This window comes from Arachis hypogaea, chromosome 18 (genome assembly GCF_003086295.3).
Source record: "Arachis hypogaea cultivar Tifrunner chromosome 18, arahy.Tifrunner.gnm2.J5K5, whole genome shotgun sequence".
NCBI lineage: Eukaryota > Viridiplantae > Streptophyta > Magnoliopsida > Fabales > Fabaceae > Arachis > Arachis hypogaea.
In genome coordinates this window covers 27,329,333-27,342,671 of record NC_092053.1, presented here as the reverse complement: position 1 = coordinate 27,342,671, position 13,339 = coordinate 27,329,333, and the positions used below count along the sequence as shown (strand labels likewise).

Here is a 13,339-nt window from a genome sequence, read left to right as displayed (position 1 = left end):
AAGGAGAAGTTCGAATCTATCTGATTCAAATTACATGGTGAGGAATTCTGATTATAGTTCAAATGTATCTAATTCGAATTATGTGTATGTAATTCGAATTGGGCTGTTTCAAATTAAGAAGCCCCATACGTGTATAAATATGGTGTGAACGTGAATTGAGTTCATTTGAGTGAGACTAAATGGCTAGTGAGGAGAGCTTTGTAGTGTTGGTGCATTATAGAGGGTCGATTAAGAGAAAGACACGCTCCGGTGTGAAGTTTACTGATAAAGATCCTCTGAGTATTTTTATGAGACCAACGACGAGATTCGATGACTTCTTGAATTCTATAATACAAAAACTTGGGCTGCAAGGCGTGAAACGTGTTCAGAAGCTATTCTACCGCATTCCGATCTCAGTGCTTAGAGATGACATGAAGTACGATTCTTTTGTTATAGGGACTGACGAGGATTTGCAGTCCTGTTCCATTGTCGTCGCCAGTTTTTCGAGGTCAGGACACCTGAGTTGTTGGCAAAGTTGGTTGATGTGGTATCTAGCTCGGGAGGTTCGAACCGGAATACCCAAACTCTAGGCACCGTAGCCGGTTCTAGCTCGAGACCCATTGGTGCATGTTCGTCCATGCCCGTGAATGCACCTAGGGAGGAGCCTGTCGCGTCCCCGTCGTTCGCCGTTGATCTCAACTGCAGTGGTGGCGGAGAGGTTGGTATCGTGGAGAGGGTGCCGAATGCGACGGAGGCACACTTTGGGTTCAGGCCGACTTAAGGAGGGTTTGGTTGGTCAAGAAGAAGGCCGTGGCCCATATTTACCGAGATTGGGATGAGTCATACAACGAGTTGCCGCGATGGGTCTTGGGAGTGCAGCTGACGATGCCTGGTAGTGTTGCAGTGCTGAGAACGAGTCCTGTTCTATTGGGGGGACAGGTGGACGGTTCGCAAGCCTATTTCACCGGCTTTTTTTGATGTTCCCACCATGTATTGAGGCATTGCGGCATTGCAAGCTGTTGGTGAGTATCGACGGGACGCACTTGTACGGTAAATATGGGGGTACGTTGCTCATTGCGATTACACAGGACGGGAACTCCAACATCCTGCCTATTGCATTTGCACTCGTGGAGAGTGAGAATGCGGAGTCCTAGTTGTTCTTTCTATCCCATCTCCGCCAGCACGTGACCCCGCAACCGGGGATCCTGGTGATATCAGATAGGCACAACGGTATCAAGGTTGCACTTGAGGCTCCCGATGGAGGATGGCTACCACCTGCTGCATACCGTACATTCTGTATTCAATATGTGGCCGCAAATTTTGCCCTGACATTCGACACATGCACCGGTATAACCACGAGAGAGCAGCTGATCCCCAGCTGTACCCACCCATGTCCTCAAGCCTAGTTACGTAGGGGAGCCACCTAATGTGAATGCTGATGCCGGACTTATCAGCAAATAGCTGAGTCCCTAACAGCATCATGATATAGGCCCGGGTATACCTCCTAACTGTGGGCTCATCGGCTCCCTCAGGGAGCTCTCCGAAGGTCTCCTAGAACCAGCTGCAGTTCACTGCAAACTTCTGGATTTAGTTCACAGGAGGTAACACACCCAGCAACTCCTAGAACCACACCCAAGCTGGCCGACCACCTTGGATGTACGTCTGGAAATCTGTCAGGTAACCACTAACATAACATCCATCGATCGGTAGTCCTAACTGGTACGCCACGTCCTGCAGTGTAATAGTGCACTCCCCGAACAACATATGGAACGTGTGCGTCTCTGGACGCCAGCGCTCAACGAACGCACTGACCAGGGGCTCATCCAATATGAACCATCTCTCGTTCAGCCTCGCAAGATGGTATAAGCCGGCCATCTGTAAGTACGGAATGTACCTCTCGTCCATACGCATACCCTGCTGCCGTTGCATGCTCGAGATGCATCGCTGGGGCTGCAAAGATAATGTTCCAGAAAATAAAAAATAACTTTAATCATTCACTAACAAAAGATCATTCACTAACAAAACCACTAATAAAACCACCAACAAAACCATTAAGAAAACCACTAACAAAACCACTAACAAAACCACCAACAAAACCACCAACAAAACCACTAACAAAGTCACTAACATAACCACTAGCATCATTCGCTGACGAAACCACTAATGAAACCACCCCCAAAACCACTAACAAAACCACTAACATCATTCACCCTAAACAACTAACAAAACCCCTAACAAAACCACTAACATCATTCACTATCAAAACCACTAATAAAACCCCTAAAATCATTCACTAACAATGCCACTAACATCATTCACTATCAAAACCACTAACAATAAATATATAAAAAAAATTAAGTCCTCCTATTTTAAAAGAACAAGTTGGCACTAACCTCTTTGTTGATGACACCAGTTATATAGGCTACTACATCTAATCGATAAAGTCTGTCCAAATTATCCCCCATCAGCTAAATATTCTGCTCAAGCCTTTGTTGGAGTCGTTTTGGGTCGTTTTTTCTAGGATTTGGTGGGGTATGAATTTGAAATAGTGGTTCGAATGAAGTTGGTTCGAACTCCTTATATAGGCAAAACATGGAGTAATTCGAACCTAGCCCATTCGAATTAGTGTCTCTTTCTCTGTGTGTAATTTGAATCAACTTGATTCGAATTAGTGCTTGAGTGCGTGTGTGTAGTTCGAATCAGTGTGATTCGAATTACTATAAATGTGTAATTCGAATTAGTGTAATTCGAACTATATAAAAAATGTGCTCTTGGTGGAACTTGTAACGTTTTTTATTTTGGTAGAATTGTGTAAATTTAACCAATGCTTTGTTTATATGGGTTATTTGCCCTAAAATATAAATAAACAAAATAAACATTTCGGATCTCCGCATGCCTCAGCACATTTTGCTGTTACTTTGGCGCCAAAAGCAAGTTTGAACATACGCCTCGTCCTCATCGTTTCTGAGCTTGAACCCGGACGAGAATGTACGATTCGCAGGAAGTGGATTTGGATTTCGAAGAAGAAGCTGACACTGTCTTCGTCAACGACACCTCATGCTCCCAGGGCCACCGTTCCTCCTTAAATCTCCGGACTCAGCTCGGCGGCTCCATCTGCCTCCTCTGCTTCTCCAACCTAGTCTCAAACCCTCTCTCCCCAACCGTCCACGTGTCCTATGCTCTCTCCCAGATCGAACGGTCCCTCTCTCACCCTCCCTTCCTCCTATCAGTGCTCGCATTCCACCCTCAGTTCCTCCTCTCTCCTCTCGTCGCTGCCCTCTCCTCCTTCGACGATGAGCCCATTGCTGCGCAGATTATCCGCCTCATTGTCAATCTCTGCGCATCCAATGATCCCTCCGTTCGACAAGAGTTCGTCGGTCGGGTTTTCGATAGGATTGCCTCCGGTACTCTGGCCTGGAGCTCCCGTCAGTTGCACATGGTAATTTTGATTTACTTTCCGATCATATAAGTTTTGGATTATTGGTTTCATCTGACAGTTTATTTGTTTAAATACCTTACATGAAATCAAATGTAATGCGGTGATATGTTTTTTGCATGTAACGAATTATTTATCTAGTGATGCTTTTAAATTGTGATTGTTGTTATGTTGCATTTACTGAATTGGGGAAATTGGACTAAAATTGAAGTTGTTATGAATTTATATGCATTTCCAAGGCTTCCAAAACTATGAGATTTTGCTCTGACTGAAATCTCTGTAGCCACAATCACTGTAATTTCTGTGATTGTGGATGCAGTCATGGTTGTTGTTTTGGTGGCGGACCACAAATTTAAACTTAACATATGACTCTATGCAGTCTTGAAGTACAATTAACAGTCCATATGACCTCCAGGTCATGAGTTCAAGCCGTGGAAACAGCCACTGATGTAATTATCAGGTTAGGCTGCATATATTACACCCTTTGGTGCGACTCTTCCCGGACCCTGCCTTAACGCAAGATGCTTATGCGCCGGGTTGTCCTCTTTTTTTACTCTATTGGAACATTGTAGAAGAGTTTTTATTTCCATTATTCTTGACACAATGAAGGGAAAAATTTATTGACTGTCGTTTTTTTTTTTTTTGTGGTTTGAGTGTACAGATACACTGCCTTGGGGTTCTTCTGAATTGTGAAAATGATGATCTAATAGCACATATCAGAGATGTATACGGCCTCATTACCATTCTTGTTACCGGTCTTCAATTGCCAAGGTAAACAATTGTATTGGTTCTGATATGCATAATAGTTTTTTCAAATTTGATTTGGATGTTGTAAGCCCTCTACTTCCTCAGTGCAGTGATGAGATCCGTGGCGAGATCCTTTTTGTCCTTTACAAACTGTATGCTCTTAAGAATACATCTACTGAGGGAGATGACACTGATATCTTAGTTCCCTTTTGTCCGACGCTCCTGTACCTATTGGGAGACGTTCTCATGAAGTCTCAAAATGATGATGTTCGCTTGAATTGTATTGGTCTGTTATCAATCTCACAATCTTTTTGTTTGTTGCTGAAGTTTCAATTTTCAGTATTTCTGTTTTGTTTGTGACGAGGCCAGTTTTGGACATTTAGTAAGATTTGACATCAAGAATTTCTATGATAGTTGTTATTGGCAGTTACACTGGTTCAACATGCAGTTAGTTAGGTCGGTCTTGGTGTGTGTAGTTAGTTAGAAGTTCATTCTCATTTCATTTAGAGTTTACTAACATGTCTTTTGTCTTACTTAGCTTGTCATGTCTATTTTCTCATTCACAATTCCAAGCTCTCTCATTTCTCTCTGTTACTTGGTCCTCATGCTTTCATCTTAAGGAGCTGATACCATTGGCATTCTCCAAAACATGTTTTTACTCTTTTCTTGCATTGAAACTCATTACAAACAAGATGATACAATCTAATAGATGTTTGCAATTAGGAGGCCCTAGCCCCTGGTGCTGTTACACGCTGACGATATAAAGACACAAAAAGTTTGCCATATTATGCAGAACTTCATATATGATCATCTGTATATCATGATATCAATAAGATTGGTTTTCTGCTTGTATCTCTCTAAGACTATGCACACATAAGCTACAGAGTATATATGCTAAGCAGACATTGCTGGATTAATGAATGAGTAATTAATGTTAGTCATCCAAACGGCTTTAGCAACAGTAAAGACTCATTCTGTAGTATGACATAACTTTCAGTATTGTTTTACTTTGACTAACAGTTCTCCTTCATTATTGATTAGCACTTTTGACTATGTTGGCTCAAGGACATTTGCTCAGGGAAGAAGGTGCATATGATACTTGTCACCTTTCTTACTCTGATGGAGCTGACTCTGAAGAAAACATTGAGGGAGCCAAGGAGTTATCTCTGGTTAATCTGCTTGCAGAAGCCATCAAAGGTCCACTGCTTTCATCGAACAGTCAAGTCCAAATCAGCACTCTGGATTTACTATTTCATTATCTGTCTTCCATTGGAACTTTAGACAATCAGATTCATGTCATGGTAGAAGAAAACATTGCAGATTATGTATTTGAAGTATTAAGATATTCAGGTAAGTACACCTAAAAATTGCTAACTAGTATGTCCATGCGTTAGTGATAGGTTCAGGGAGTAGCAGAAACGGTAGGCTTTATTGATGATTAGGGATTGCAAATCACAATTCCCTTGTTGGAATACAAGGTTGGAACTACCAACTGTGGAGGGAGTTCTTCCTTTCTAGTTCTAACAGTTTTAACAGAAAATTCATAAAATTAAAATTAACTAATCAACTAGTATTTATAGGCAGCAGCTAGGACTAAGAACTATTGCCCTTATGCCTGCTAGTGAAGCTCAAAGGAAACAACCCGATAGCTAATTCACAGCAATTATGAACTAAAACAACTAAAAACCAGCAAGTAGAATACTTGCCTTTCCTCTTGTAAACTAAACCAAACCGGTTTCTATCAGTTACAGTTTGGATTCATTGCTGATTGAATGAAATGTATAGTCAGTTACCTAGATGAGTTTGATTGGTCTAGTTTAGCTTAGCTCACCTTTTTCCTTTTAAAGTTTGTAAATGCGATTCTTAATTTGGTTCTTCATGTTACAAATAAGTGACTTATGTTGTTCCATTTTTATGAACAAATTGTAAGGATCCTGTAGTTAGGATGTGCCTTCAGGTACTTGATTTTTTATCAACTGCTAAGGAAGCTTTCAAACTAAGGCTTGTTATTGGGTTTCACACTCTGATTCCAGTATTACATTATGTGGCTGAAGTTCCTTTTCACCCAGCTCAATACCAGACTTTGAAGCTCATTTATGAATGCATTTCTGAGTGTCCTGGAGCTGTATCATCTTCTCAAATGGAGGAGTTGGTTCTTGTTTTGATAAAAATGCTTAAAAAGAATTCTAATGGAGAGATGGGTATGACTCCTGATACTTTTATAATGGCTTGCTCAGTCTTTGTGGTCCTTATCAGATCTCCATCTTGTAATGGAGATTTAGATCTGCCAAAATCTGTTGAGGATGCAGTGAAACATGCCGCATTATCTTGTATCTGCATCTCTGAAAGGGACATTAACCAAATCTTGCAATGTCTGTACCTACTTAAAGAGGCATATGCATACAGTCATGATGGGAACACCATCAACTCTAGTAAGCTGACACTTAGAAGCTGCATTCTAGATATATGTAGAACACATTTGCTTCCTTGGCTCGTATCTGGCATCCATGAAATGGAAGAGGAAATTGTCCTGGCTGTGCTTGAAACTTTTCATTTGATACTTTTGCATTCTAGTAATGATGCCATGGAATTTGCAGAGTCCCTGATTTCATCCAGTTGGTTCAGTTTTTCATTTGGATGTTTGGGTTTGTTTACTGGAGATAGGATGAAATATAGAGTATATTTGTTACTCAGCTCCCTTATAGATTCTCTCCAGGGAAATGATTCTGGACAACCAATTAGAGATGCTGCATTGGACCTACCATCCGATCCTGTTGACTTAGTCTTTCTACTTGGGCAGAGGAGAAGTAACAATTTAAACTTGTCCTCTTGCCAAACTGCTATTTTGCTGATTATGTATACTCGTACACTATATGATATAAGGTTGTTGAACTGTCTATTTCATTTTATTCGTATTTCTGTATTTGACAATTCATCAACTTCTATGTTTCCCTAACAACTTTATTTGACTTTCATTTACCAGAATTGCTGATGAGAAGTTGGTTTTAGCTTCCCTTGAACAATATATTCTTCTGAATGGAAGTGATTTTCATGATCCAACCAAAGATAACTTGATAGTGACACAACTGGTAAATCTGTACGGATTGTTAAGGGGTCTTGGCAAGATGAACCACGGAATTCATTACAGTCGAGAAGCTGAAGAGATTCTGTTTCGGCTCATAAAGAATGATGAATGGGATTTACTTTCTGGAAGTATTCACACAGTATCATTGAGGTGGTTGTTTCAACAAGAGAATATAGTCGAATCTTTGGGTCATCAAATTTTAGCATTCTGCAGAAGCTACAACTTAGAAGGAGGTGACATAATTATTGGGAACATTTATCAAACTATAGATGTACAGACGCTTGCAGAGTTAGTATCTGAAAAAGATAATTATGGAGCTAGACTTTTCATATGCTTATTGGCACAGCTCTTTGAGGAAGAAGGTCAAGAACATGATGTGATTTCGGTTCTAAATCTTATGGCAACCTTAATTCACATCTGTCCAGCTGCTTCTGACCAGCTATCTTTGCATGGAATAGGGTCAACAATCAGGACTTGGTGCTATTCGAGCAATACCTTCTCAGAAACAACTTTCATGTCCATCTTGCTTTTAGTTTTTAACATTTTGAGTTCAGTGCATCCTGAAGCACTTTCAGCTGATCAGAGTTGGATTGCAGTAACCATGAAGGTATATACTTAGGCACATTGCTTCCTATTGTTAGAAAGTTTGTTTCGAGTATTAAAGTTGTTTAGAGATTATATAAATTAATCATGACCATGTTTAGATATTCTAGTTTTGGTTTGGTTAATTTATCATTTTAGTCCTTGCAATTTACGCTAGCTTTGGATTTGGATTTTGGAACCTGGACTTTCTAGTTCCCTTTACTCCTAGTCCTAGCTATTTATCAGACTTAGTATAGTCAGTGATCCTCCATGTGTAGTCTCTATCAAATGATGACAATATTATCGAGTTCTGATCATATGGGTGTCATTTTGCCAAACTTCTACATTTAAAATCCTGAAGGATCTAGACTGCAAAACATAACTCTTGTGAATTGCGATGCTCATGTTTGAATTTGGAAAAGTATGATAATATGAATAGGTAACACTGTAACAGGCCAAAAACAACAATCTGGGGATCTGTTGCAAGAATGATTTTGAAATATTAGAATTGAGAGTCTAAAATGTAGTAACTAAATTGAAGTGGAATATATAATAGCAAAACCACAGTCAGAGAAGGGTTGAATGCAAATGTGCATTGATGCTACCATTTTTTTGTGAACAAACTACTTGTAACACTATGATTTGTCCAGTGATTGTTCTAACAGCATGTTACTGATTCTGCAGATGATGGAGTATTTTATTCCACCAGAAAATTCTGATGTTTTAAGTAATGAAAGTCTCTTTGCAATTGGTATTCTTTCCATGATTTTGCATCTTTCCACCAGTAAAGCACTTGAAGAGGCATCAAAGACTATTCTTTTCAACACTAGCATAATATCTGTAGTCAATACTGCAGTCTGTGCTGCTGCATCAAAGGGACCTGCTTTGGTTGACCATGATGAGGGAACAAGCACTGGAGAAACATTAATCTTTGTTCTTTTGCTTCATTACTTCGCTATTAGAAGGTATAAAAGTTCGTATCAGCATAATGAAATGATAAATTATACATATCCTCTTCGTTCTGATTAATGTCACCATATCGACCTCAATATTACATATTTTTTTCATCAATTATGTTTTAGATGCTAATTTTTCTGTTCTAGTTTGCATGCCACTGTTCAAGGGGTTGTGGATTGGCAAAACTTCTTTGTTTTAACAAATTCAGCAGAACCCCTACCCTTCATTGGCATCCACTGCCATGATTTGTGCAGAATTCTGCATTTTGGTTCTCCTGTGGTCAAGATTATTGCTTCTTATAGCCTGTTAGAGTTGTTTAACAGAGTATCAAATCAAATAAACAATACACATGAAGAGTTGAAATGCTCCGTTGGGTACTTAATGTCCATAAAGAGTATATTGGAAGGCCTAGTTTTTTATGATGACGCGAGAGTGGCTACAAATTGTGCCGTTTGCCTGTCAATGCTTCTGAGATGGGAAAAGCTGGAAAATCAAACAAAACTACATGGAAAGAGCAACTGGTGCAGAATGATTATGGAAGAGATGACAGCGTCTTTGGTATCTCCTCGTTTAGCATCTCCGTCACTTGCTAAAACTCAAAGACCTGCCATACATATAGATACTGTTTAACAATTCATGCATATCTGGCATACTTAATAGCATTGATGCAAGTAGTTTGAGCTCGGAAACTCTGGTTTTACTTCACGAACTACTCAAATCAGACTTCTTAAGTACTGAGCAAACTGCAACTATAAGTCAAATGCTCCAGGTAACTACCATTTTTATGTCTATAAGTTTAAACTACATATGCTCTATATTTAGGGTTAACTTTATTACACTCGCATGAAGTTTAAAATATGTGCATTTTACACAACTAGATTAGATGTCATAGCTATGCCATTTCTATTGTCTACAGGAATGCAGAAAGCACATTTACACAAACTCCGAGTGTCTCCCGTCTGAACCAATAAAGCAGGTCCTCACCACACCTTATGATCTGGGAGACGTTTACAGCTATCTCATTGATTTAATGTCATCAGAGACATACATAGATATGGATTCATGGGGATTTCATGTGGGTAACAAGAGGCTCTTAGAAGAAATAGAATCGTTTTTGAGGACCCTCACTGTAGATAATAGATGCAGATAGCTTAGGTTTCAAAATGGTAAGCATGTTTGGAATTCCATTACCAAGTATCATAGTGATTCTATATATATGTATTTACCTCATGATCGCCATCTTCATCATCATCATTGCCCCTCACATAATCACACTAACTAGTGTTAGTCCCAATGCGAGCACAAGCAGCCCTACCTCACTTATATACTCTAGGTGCAGGCCCATGTCTAGGAGGTGGTAGCGGGATTGCAAGTATTTGTGGTGCATGGAGATGCATGCCAGCCTGCCTTGGTCCAACAAAAAAAAAAACACAACCTATTACCTTCAAAGCACTACCTTACATAGAAGAAATGATAATGGGCAAAGAAAATGCATAAACTACCTGGTATCATATCACCATTTTTCTGCCCATGTAACGTCCCATATTGTTGGAGAGGAAAACATGTCTTGTAAGAGTGTAAATACTTTTTTCTTGTTATACATTTTAAATCCGGGAGAAACAACCCGAAAACGGAAAATATTACAAGCTGCAGAGCTGATTGTAATGTAATGTATGATAAATCTACAATTCCTAAACCGCTAGTTACAAGTGTTTTTTTCAACCTCCTAATCCCAACTGGACAATAACAATAATGCGAGACATTGAAACTTTTGTTATCTGTTTTACATACTCCATCTCTTTTGTTATCTGTTTTGTTTTCATACAATGAATGTTACTTGCCACTATACATTGATACTAAAGTAATAAGGTCATGATACGTCCATGTTTTCCTTTCTCTATACTCTGGGTGAAGGGAAGAGTATATTTCTTCGCAGCTTTTTAGAAAATGGCCTTTACCAAATGCAGTAAGAACCAGAGAATCTGTTTCCATTTCTACAACTCGGTAATGATACCGCATTCTTCTCCATGCTTCTAAAGTTCCACTACCATCAAAGCCGATTCTGTTTGCATCGAATACAATTCCAACAGTGACTATATCAGGCTTCACTCGATACATTGGCAATAGCGAGAGCAAAATCCTCAAGCTCTTGAAATCTCTCATCTTCACATAAGCCAGCATGATGATATTGGCAGTGGTAACATTCTAATGAACCTTGGCATCTTGCATTTCTTGAACAATTATATCCATACCTTTTCGACTCAGAAGACATGCATAAGATAGGAGGCGAAGACACCATACAAGGTCAGATTCACCAAATGCTAAACGTAAATCTAATCCAAGGTCCTCTAACCTAGAAAACATGTAGTTCTTGATATAAACCTCAGCCACTTTTCGTATCAAATCATCATCTAGACGTGTTTTTGAGTTCAACAATTTTCTATAAAACATTTCCATCTTTTCAACCATTCCAAATGTGGTGTAAGCATCGAGCATTGCAATCAATGTTGAAGATTGCAAACGCATTCTTTTCAAAATCATTCTTTGATATAATTTTTCCATCCTTTCGAGTACCCCACCATGTGAATACTCTTGTACAAGTATATTATAAGTGATATGATCAGGAGGACAACCATCCAACTCCATCTTTTTCACACACTTACCAAACTCATCATACATTTTAAATTTACCATAAGCTCGTATTAATCCGTCATAAGTCTCCGTGTCTGGCTCTAAATCAAATTCTTTCATCTCATCAAGAAAACACAAAGCTTCGCCAAATTTACCTTCTCTGGAGAAACCGTGGATAATCGGATTGTAGGTGTCCAAAGAAGGCTTGAGACCATGAATTTTCATCTCTTGCAATGTAGACATGGCACCTTCCATCATCCCTCCTTCAACTAACAGGGATATTATCTTGTTATAGTTTAACTCACTAATCCGGGATTTCTCAATGTTCTTCCACATGTCAAATACCTATTATTCACAAATACCCTGGAATCAATTACTGCAAGATGCTAAGGAACTATGAAATATTAATCCAAAAAGAAGGAAGAAGAAAACCCTTTTACACATCAAAAGGCAATTAAATAGATTCCAGACATTGACAATAGATTTACATGTGTACATCAATTCATTTTAGTTCATCCATAAATAAGTGGAGAGTTTACATACATAGCAAGCAAATGAATGAGTTACTATGATGCACAAGTGTTTTATCCATACTAAATGCACTACCCACCTAAAAATTCATAGATTTATTACTTTGTCTTTTTCATAAATTTATCATAGTCAGTAGTCACATAAGGAACCGTATCATATTCTCACTTATTACCCATAAATCATTATGACTCCAAATTACATTATTTTCAATTAAATATTTTAAGAACATTTACGGCTTTACGCAAAGCTTCAAACTTTGTCAAAAAAAAAATAAATAAATAAATAAATAAATAAACTAAATACAAGAAACTGCAAGTGATAGGGGTCCCAGAAGTCCCAAACCTGAAGGATTTCCGAAAACCTTGATGCATTCTTGAGGAACTTGACAACAGCCCAAAAGTATTCTTTGGGCCAATCACCGTCTTCAGTAAGAATCCTAAGAGGGTCACCATCTATGCTATCAAGTTTCCGGAGCAAGATTCCCAGTCCACGGTGAACATGGTAAGCTTCCACAAGAAGGGTGGTGTGCTTTGAGTCCCAAACAGCATGGTTGGTGGATGGTGGCGGTGGCGACAGTGGGTGGATAGAGGAAGCAAGGCGAGCTTGGGTTGTGAGGGATTGGAATTTTGAAGAAGGTTTGAAGAAGAAAAAGATGGTTTTGTTTTTGCTGCTCTTAGTTTCTGTATGTATGGTTTTTGTGAAGCAATTGGTGTGGAAATGGAAGTGGTGGCTGTGAGAACGAGCTTGTGTCAAAGAATTCTCCATTATTTTTCCTCTTTTCAAATTTTCTATGGTTTGTGGAATGTGAACTTCTTAATGGGGGCCCATCATTTAACGATTTAAATTATTAGAATAAACTAGATTTGGTCTTCAAAAAATTCTATATCAAATATTTTAATCCCAAATAAATTTTTATTCGATTACCAAAAAATAAATTAATTCTTTATAAGTCATAAAAAAGTATTCCCATCGAATAAAATTCATTCTTCGTCATTTTGTTTTCAAAATTATTTTATAGTTATATTTTTATCAAATTATCTTATAATAAAATTTGTTAGAGATTTATTTATTTAACAAGCATATTAAAAATAACAAAGAGATCAATTTGTCTAACAAAAATAATTTTTAAAATTTTTAATGAATAAAATATATTAAATAATAAAAATTTTTATCTAAAATTTTTTAAAGATCAATTTAGATATTTACTCAAATAATTATTAGCATATAAAATAGCAAATCCAAGAAACTACATGCTTGGGAAGTTCTAATGACAGTTCCAATAATGCTTCATAACATTGTATCCAATCTAATTCGAATTTGCTGTCCAAGTTATAAAAATTCTATTAAATGTGCAACATTTGGCAATTCTTTGTCTTGCATTTATCTAATTG

At 38.4% G+C, this 13,339-nt stretch overlaps 2 protein-coding genes across 3 annotated transcripts; one reads left to right on the top strand and one right to left on the bottom strand.

The window, feature by feature from the left end:
* Positions 1-2,871: 2,871 nt before the first annotated feature.
* On the top strand, positions 2,872-10,572 carry LOC112771276 (protein PUTATIVE RECOMBINATION INITIATION DEFECT 1-like). 2 transcript variants are annotated; one of them, XM_072224530.1, is made up of 9 exons: positions 2,872-3,418; positions 3,831-3,951; positions 4,077-4,186; positions 4,268-4,448; positions 5,204-7,045; positions 7,146-7,854; positions 8,514-8,794; positions 9,110-9,555; positions 9,703-10,572. In XM_072224530.1, exons 5-8 carry the CDS (start codon positions 6,108-6,110, stop codon positions 9,414-9,416), a joined length of 2,235 nt encoding a protein of 744 aa, XP_072080631.1. In that variant the 5' UTR covers positions 2,872-3,418; positions 3,831-3,951; positions 4,077-4,186; positions 4,268-4,448; positions 5,204-6,107; the 3' UTR covers positions 9,417-9,555; positions 9,703-10,572. The 2 variants fall into 2 exon arrangements, with proteins under 2 accessions (XP_072080631.1, XP_025671753.2); XM_025815968.3 differs by lacking the exons at positions 2,872-3,418; positions 3,831-3,951; positions 4,077-4,186; positions 4,268-4,448 and having other exon boundaries at positions 5,970-7,045; positions 8,933-9,555.
* Positions 10,357-12,794, bottom strand: LOC112771277 (pentatricopeptide repeat-containing protein At4g14190, chloroplastic). The gene is made up of 2 exons (XM_029295131.2): positions 12,291-12,794; positions 10,357-11,762 (listed from the first exon to the last, which is right to left on the bottom strand). Exons 1-2 carry the CDS (start codon positions 12,711-12,713, stop codon positions 10,992-10,994), a joined length of 1,194 nt encoding a protein of 397 aa, XP_029150964.1. The 5' UTR covers positions 12,714-12,794; the 3' UTR covers positions 10,357-10,991.
* Between the last annotated feature and the right edge of the window lie 545 nt (positions 12,795-13,339).

Bases quoted from the DNA above. Each gene is read 5' to 3' on its own strand.
- LOC112771276 (XM_025815968.3), top strand. From the start codon at position 6,108: ATGTGCCTTCAGGTACTTGATTTTTTATCAACTGCTAAGGAAGCTTTC. The intron at 7,046-7,145 runs GTTGTTGAACTG...TTCATTTACCAG, and splicing joins CGTACACTATATGATATAAG to AATTGCTGATGAGAAGTTGG. The intron at 8,795-8,932 runs GTATAAAAGTTC...TTTCTGTTCTAG, and splicing joins CATTACTTCGCTATTAGAAG to TTTGCATGCCACTGTTCAAG.
- LOC112771277 (XM_029295131.2), bottom strand. From the start codon at position 12,713: ATGGAGAATTCTTTGACACAAGCTCGTTCTCACAGCCACCACTTCCAT. The intron at 11,763-12,290 runs GTTTGGGACTTC...TGTGAATAATAG, and splicing joins GGTTTTCGGAAATCCTTCAG to GTATTTGACATGTGGAAGAA.